Here is an 8,018-nt window from a genome sequence, read left to right on the forward strand (position 1 = left end):
AAAGCATGAAGGCACTAGTGGGAAAAGATTCTAAACCTCCTCCCCTGAATGCACAATACCATCATAATCAACAATAATGATCCAGCATCCATTAATTAAGCTTTGGAAAGCTTTTTAGAGGAAATAGACCTCATTCATCAAGTAGCTTACCTTCTAAATGGGGAGACAAGACTAACACAAAACAAATTATTGTGCATAGAAAATATAAATGATAAACTTATGAATATTTTACGAGTGAGGTTAGCTGTGCCAAAGGGATTGTAGAAGAGAATATGGGGTTGTGGTTTTGTCTGGGATGGCTCCAAATGGGAGTGAATTGTAAACTGTGCTTATATCATACAAATGTGACTTAAAAGAAAAACAGAGGGAAAGAATTTTACATTTGGAAATAGTGTATGCTTGAAAAATTCCTGCCTGGCTAATCCCATGGACAGAGGAGCCTGTCAGGCTGCAGTCGATGAGGTCACAGAAATAGGATCTCTCTGTGAAATGAGGTCTGAGCACGAGCACAAGATGCTTAAAAAAGGAAAGGAGAAAACTCTTAAGTGGAGGCTGTAAACCAATTCGTTTATAGCCGAAGGTCGAAGGAGCAAAGCTCTGGCATATCTACGGCCTTGTCAATAAGACAGGGAACTTGGATTCTATTATTAGGAAGTCTGTAGAAACTGTATTGTTGGAGAAGACTCTTGAGAGTCCCATGGACTGCAAGGAGATCCAACCAGTCCATTCTAAAGGAGATCAGTCCTGGGTGTTCTTTGGAAGGAATGATGCTAAAGCTGAAACTCCAGTACTTTGGCCACCTCATGCGAAGAGTTGACTCATTGGAAAAGACTCTGATGCTGGGAGGGATTGGGGGGCAGGAGGAAAAGGGGACGACAGAGGATAAGATGGCTGGATGGCATCACGGACTCGATGGACGTGAGTCTGGGTGAACTCCGGGAGTTGGTGATGGACAGGGAGGCCTGGCGTGCTGCGATTCATGGGGTCGCAAAGAGTCGGACACGACTGAGCGACTGAACTGAACTGAACCGAACTGAGACACAGTAGGATTATATAGTAACCATATATAGACCTGAAGAAACCAAGCTACTCGTGTTGCTAGGGATGTGCAAGTATAGGAAGAATATCTTGTATGGTTTAATTTGGCTGATTTGTTTAGATCAATGTGTGGACTTGCTTATGAGTATCTTAATTGTGAGGATTTTTCCCCCCATACACTCTTATGTGGAAGGAGCAATTTGCAAGAAGACTGAACTTGCTGTGCTTGCAATATTCTATACAATGTCTCAGGAAAGGATGCCTGCCTAAATTTTATGCCCTGTGACAGTACCTGCTGCTGATGTGTATATGTTTGTATTTACACGAGAATATGAACTAAGATACACATCACTTTACATATATACCTAAGCATTTTTATTGAGTCTGGGTAGCGTTTGCTAATAGGAATCTGAGACAAACTAATTCCTGCTTTAGCTGTCACTGAAATAGCTTCAAAACCAGGCTTTTATCATTATGGAGGTCTAGATACCATGTTTGCATATATTCATATTCAGGGTAAAACTATGTGTGACAGGAGAGATGAAATTTGTTCTCTTCCCCCCCACCCCCAGAATCTTTGTTGCCAGAAGACTGTGTGGTTCCCCTCGACCGGAAGACACTAAAGATGATCTACCTACAGTGGAAGACGTCAGTAGAGGTATATTTTTATGCTTTCAAAGATCTCTAACTGGTTTCTCTTTTTTTATTATTAATTTTTAATGCAATTTTTAAAAGTTACTTTCCATTTATAGTTATTAGAAAATACTGTCTATACTCCTTGTGTTGTATAATACATTCTTTTTAAAATAATTTTATTTATTTATGGATGTATTTTTGGCTGCTTTGGGTCTTTGTTGCTGCACGTGGACTTTTTAGTTTCTCAGAGCAGGGCCTACTTTTAGGTTGCAGTGTGTGGGTTCTCACTGCCATGGCTTCTCTTGTTTCAGAGCCTATAGGCTCTAGAGCACAGGCTCAGGAGTTGTGGCACACAGGCTTAGCTGCTCTGCGGCATGTGGAATCTTCCTGGTCCAGGGGCCCAAGCCCATGTCCCCTGCATCAGCAGGTGGATTTCCAACCACTGGACCCCCAGGGGAGTCTGTATAATACATTCTTGAGCTTATCTTACACCCAGTAGTTTGTACCTCCCACTGTTCCACCCTTATATTGCCCCTGCCTCCCATAACCACTAGTTTTTTCTCTGTATCTGAATCTGCTGCTTTTTTGTTTTATTAATTAGTTTGTTGTATTTTTAGGTTCCACATATGACGTTTATAGTATTTGTCTTTTCCTTTCTGATTTATTTCTTAGCATAATGCCCTCTAACTGGTTTCTTAAAAAAAAAGAAATCCTGTTCATCAAATGTAACAGGAAGAGCTACATCCCTTGTATTAGAGAAAGGATGTATGTGAATGGTTGGATAACCTATGCATGTTTCTTTCAATTAGTCCCAGAGAGAAAGTTGCATTTAACTCCCTAATGTTGTTGTAGAGTAGGCTGGTATAATGGTCAACTGTGGGTGACTCAGGTGCCTGTTTTAGGAGAGTCATTTATTTTTCTTTACATCTTTTTCTTCTGTCCACCCCTCAATCTTGTTATAATAGAGTAACAGCTACAAATTAGATTCATATTTACTTAACTTGGAAGCACCTCATTATTGGTACTCTGGTGGCCCATGATGGTTCTGACAGGCTATTAATTTCCCAGGCAGCTGGAGGAGGACTGGCTGAGAAGGTTAGAAAGGTAACGGAGACTCTGGAAAAGCCAGTTCTCTGTATCATGTAATGAGGAGAGGCTGGAATTCTGTTTACCTTAGTTGGTAGTTACTTAAATGTGCCCAAGGGCCATGCTAGAGGTACATTTTGAAATAAATAGTAAAATCAAGGTTTAGGGAACCATTATAGAATTATATGTTCAGGATAGTAGGTATTTCTTATCTTTTCATGTAAACACAGCTATGGGAAAAGTAGATTCATTTGTGTGCTCAGGTAGTAAAACCAAATACATTTTTTTAAAATTTCTTTTTTCTCCTCATTTGCATGGTGACCTTGTTGCTACCTAAATACATACACACACACACACACAAACGCATGGATACTTTAAATGTTTAAACTGACATTTGTGTTTATTAGGTTTCTTTCTCATTTGGGGAGTGTTCCTAGTGAGTTAAATGATGGTGTAAAAACTTAACCCCAGTGCCCTATAATTAATCATTATTATTATATGTATTTTAATTATAATTTCTAGAAAAGACAGAAGAAGATTGGTTAAAAAAAATGAGAATTCCTTGAACTGTAAGTACTACTTATTCTGGAGACCTGTATATGATCAGAAGGAAATGGATGTTGACATTATTTGGTTGTAATAGCTCATATGTACAATTGAAGAGTAAATATAAAAAATGTAGTCTGTTACCATAGCAACCCTGTGTGCTGTTCACATGTGATGTTTTTATTTCCTTTAAACGTAGATCTTTTTGTGAGATACAACAAAGCTTAGATTGTTGCTACCAAATTTATTTTCCAACTTTATTTGTTAGAATATATTTTAGAGCATTCTGTCAATACATAGTTTATGATGAATTCTCTTCCCCATCGCCCCCCTGACAGATTGATATATGATGAGGGCTGGGAATTAGGGATATAGGTTATATTTAAATATTAAAAGATTCTCTAGGAAAAGAGGTAAAATATGTAGACAAATGCATGTTATATTTTAAACTTGACACAAACTGACATTAAAATAAACACATTGCACTTTTTTTTCAAATACCTAAATTATGAGATAAACACAGCTGCTACTATTTCAGTATATATCTGCATTTGATAAGAATTGAATATACTCTGCATTAACCATATGTTTTCTCTTTTCATTATAACTCTTATTTCTAAGAGTATTCTGTGTTTCCATTTCTCAGCTAACTCAGAAACGCACATATACCCAGTAAAAATATTTCTGTTTGTTTTAAATAAGGTTCTGCTGAAAGAAGGGGAAAGGCTAAAGATTTGGGAGAAGAGATTAGATATTTAAAGGACCCACAATGGCAATCCACTCCATTGTTCTTGCCTGGAGAATCCCAGGGACGGAGAAGCCTGGTGGGCTGCCGTCTATGGGGTGGCACAGAGTCGGACACAACTGAAGCGACTTAGCAGCAGCAGCAAAAAATGTGGGATAGATAGAGGAGGGGAAGAGATTCCAGAGAAAGGACATGAACAAATTCATTCATTTGTTCAGCAAATGTTTATTGAGTTGCCTCAGTTTAGACATTTTTCTACACACCGAGGATGTAGCAGTGAAAACTGGCCTCATGGAGCTTATGTGAGGATTGAAGTTAGGAAGTGAGTGTTTACCTTTCCCCTCTGTGTGACAGCAGGATAAACAGCACACAATAAGCATGGGCATATTTGGCAGTGGCTAATTCGGCAGGTCTTTTCTATATGCTGATTTTGTGTCAAGGACACTTTATGAACCATACTTTTGACTTTTGTGTTCATCTTTTACATTCATGCTAAACTGACTGCCCTCTGTGAACCTCATAGAGCAGACATCTCTAATTATTAGTCTTCTCTTGTGGGGGAATTTTATGAGTGCTGTAGCTATGTACAGGATTTTTATAATTGTAATGATAATGGGCCTTTTGGTTTTGTCTTTGGCATAATGATCAGTGGGCCTCAAGTGGTAAACAGAAATTTAAAAAGAAGGAAATAGCAAGAGAATGTGGTTGGCTCTTGGAGCCTCAAATCCTCTTCCTGCTGGTGGCCAGAGTATTTATACTGCCTCACTCCTTTAAGGAGGTAGGGCAGCCTGCTGGAAAGAGAATGGGGATTCCCATCTTGAAGTTCCTGCCGACCGGGTATGTGACCTTAAACAAATTGTCTTCTCAAAGCTGCAATTTTTTCACCTGAAAAAAAGAAAAAAAAAAAAAAAAAACTGGTTTATGATACTCATCTGTCATGGGGATATTAAATGAGGATTAAATGAAATAAATTGTGCAAAGTTTTTGAAAAATAATAGGCTCTTAATAAGGGTTAATTCCCTTCCCCTGAGTATCTTTGTTGGTTGCAGCTTTGATTTGAAGTGCTCCTGGCAGAGCAATGTATTGACTTAATAAACTTGTTAACACATTTGCATGAATTAAGTGTATTTATTTTTAACTTTACAGTGTAAAAAGCTGGATAATCAGGGAATGGGACATAGACCAGGTTTTGATTTAGAAACAGAAGGTTGGGCAGAATCCAGAGGACAGGCTCTTGAATGAAGCAAGACCAGGCAGGGTGTGGGAGCTGTGGGGACAGTGTGAAATTCTGGATGCTAGTTGTAGGGGTGTGTAAATAGTCATGAGCTTGGGAAACTGACAACAAACTCCATTCTTGTCACCATTCTGTCTGGACTTGTCTGGGCTTGTGTTTGTTTGCAGTTGAATTCTCCATCTTCCAGGTACTGTTGAAGATCCTGATCATCAAGAAAGAGAGCTCAGTGCCAACCCAAAGGATAATGTAGAGTGATATAGTCATTGGACTGAAATTGGTTTGAATAATCTGTTCAACTATTCTGATCAGTTTCCTGAATACTAATAAAAAACTCAGCAAAAGAGGTAATAACTTGAATAATTTATTATCTAATTTTGAAGATACTTGCCCTATTTTATTTCATGAAGAAAATAAGACCCAGGAAACTTGAGTAGATTATTTTAAAAATTGCATTGGAATAGAAGGATAGGCCCCTTTATCCAAATGTGGGTCAATGATTCCATTTGTAGAATTTCAAATCCAGAAAGCTCTGAAAACCAAAAGTTGTTTTGTTTTGTTTCTTAAATGTCTGGCATTAAAACTAAGTTGGCAGCAAAATTTGACCTGAACAGTCAGGTTAGTTGTACTCCTTATTTACCCCAGTTAGTGTGACTTTTCAGAAATTTCACTGGAGAAATATTAATGTGTTTAATTACCAGGGGTGCCCTAGACCTCACTCAGAACTTTCTGAATTCTGAAACAATTCTTACCTCAAGGATTTTGGTTAGGGATTGTGGGACTTGCACTATACTACAGTAACTATTATTTTTATTATTGCTATTATTTTAGTTTAATGGTACTTAACAGATTTCAAATATGAAAATTCATATTTGAAAAACAAGGTGTGATTTCTCATTATTCAACATGTAGGCATTTATGTAATCCCTATTTTCAGAAAGGGAGCATTGCCTACCTTATCTTACCTTCTACTCTTCTCATCCTGTTTTATCTTCTCCAGGGAATAAACCTCCAGGCTTCTCTAGAGGGCCGGCAGCTGCCTGTCTGTGGATGTTTGTTTCTTAAACAGACTTTTAACTGACTTTCCTATTTAGAGCCTCACCTCTAGCCCTGAATTTTCCAGTTGCTGAAATTTTAGGGGTTATGCAGAGTAAACGGTATTTCTTCTTGGCTTTCTATAATTCAAGTTTTGTTTCTTAATTGTTTTTCCAAATTAGTTAACACTAGGCCTTTTGCTTTCCAGTTTTTAATTATTTTGTTGCTGTGATCTTTTTTCTTACAGTTTATATTAATACTTAAAAATAATAATCATATCCCCCATTCTCCTAATGCTCCCCCCACCCCCCAAAAAAAGCCTCTACATTCTCCTGGGGTTTCAATGAGAGAGTGGAAGCTAACTATTTGTATTCCTTCTGCTTGGTTGGGAATTGAGTGTTTTATTTAAAATAGCTCAACATTTTCCCTAGTTCATTTTGTACAGTTTCAGTTTATCTTTCTGCTAGACCATAAGTCTGATCCAGACAGAGACCAAGGTATCCAATGTTTGATTGAACTCCCTGAGATCTTGCTCTCTGTGCAGGCTCCTAGTGCTGTTGTGAAACTGGACTCACCTTTGGCCTAGAATGGAATGATTTCAGACAAGAGATGATAAGTATTAGGGTTGAAACACAGATGGCTGCAGAGGAGACTCTGGCATCTGGCAAATCTTTGCTTTCTTAGGGCCCTTCAGTAGCAACATTTATGGATTTCTAATGAATACACCACCATGGCTGTGCATAAGGGTAATAGTATAAATATTTAACAGTGAGTATGGCATAGCTAATGACCAATTCTGAGACTCTGTGCCGTATTGAAGCGTATCAGCTAACTATCCACCCAGGCTTGTACTTAGGGTCCAGGATGCCCCCAGCTTTCTCCAGCCACTACCTTTATTACCTTGCCCTAATTTCCAGAATGAAGCTTTAGAAAAATGGGCTGGGATGACTTTCCCCACCTCCCAGGCTTCCTCTTCAAATCTTACACTCCTCAAGTGTCCCTATGCATAGTGGCAAATACTTGGTGCTTGGAAACAGATTATGGTTATCGCCTTGGGAGAGGCGTATGACCTCAAATAGAGGGATGGGATGTAGGAGGCAGTGGTAATGTGAGGTTAGAATGAGCAAAGTCAGTCTTATCCAGAGGACATTTCTTTGTTGGCAGACTTATCCCAGGCCACCGAGTCCTGAGCATTTCCCCTGTTGATTCAGCCCAGCAGACACTCTGCATGACTGCCGTCCCATTGTCCCCCTTCCCTAATCTCTTCCAGCTTCCTGTATCCTTCATCCAGCTTCTAGGGGAAGGACGAGGGAAGAGCCAGAAAGGAGGAGTTTTAAGTAGAGAGGCGCTACCTCTGAATGGCCAAATAGTGCAGTGCAGACTGGTGGAAGGTGAAAGCTGGAGGTGCTAGAGCAACAAGGGGTCCCCCAGAGAAACAGCTAAGGAGGCACAGATGGATGCTTTCCTATTCTTTCAATTCATGTCATTCATATATATATATATATATATATATATATATGTAACAAGGTAAAAATGTATATAAGACATGTTTTTGAGTAAAAATTCAGATCAAAACTTTTGGTAGGGAAATCAGATAAAAGCTTTTGGTAGGGGAAGAAAGGACATAGAATGAGAATTGAGAAGCTACTACCTCTATTTTAAATGATTCTCCTCTGTTACAGGGTCTTTGGTTACACCGCT

General features: G+C 38.8%; 1 protein-coding gene across 7 annotated transcripts in view; it reads left to right on the plus strand.

The window, feature by feature from the left end:
• Positions 1 to 5,628, plus strand: part of LOC109566793 (NEDD4-binding protein 2-like 2) — a 61,668-nt gene extending 56,040 nt beyond the window's left edge. For 6 of the 7 annotated variants that reach the window (XM_019971423.2, XM_070800581.1, XM_070800582.1 and 3 more), the window contains 3 exons: positions 1,611 to 1,696; positions 3,283 to 3,329; positions 5,473 to 5,628. In XM_019971423.2, coding sequence (XP_019826982.2) covers positions 1,611 to 1,696; positions 3,283 to 3,306 — 110 coding nt within the window. In that variant the 3' untranslated portion in view covers positions 3,307 to 3,329; positions 5,473 to 5,628. Of the gene's footprint in view, positions 1 to 1,610; positions 1,697 to 3,282; positions 3,330 to 5,452 lie in introns of all 7 variants that reach the window. The other variant, XM_019971424.2, reaches the window with a different exon arrangement.
• The last annotated feature ends 2,390 nt before the right edge of the window (positions 5,629 to 8,018 follow it).

The sequence above is a fragment of the Bos indicus genome, chromosome 12 (genome assembly GCF_029378745.1).
Source record: "Bos indicus isolate NIAB-ARS_2022 breed Sahiwal x Tharparkar chromosome 12, NIAB-ARS_B.indTharparkar_mat_pri_1.0, whole genome shotgun sequence".
Lineage (NCBI taxonomy): Eukaryota > Metazoa > Chordata > Mammalia > Artiodactyla > Bovidae > Bos > Bos indicus.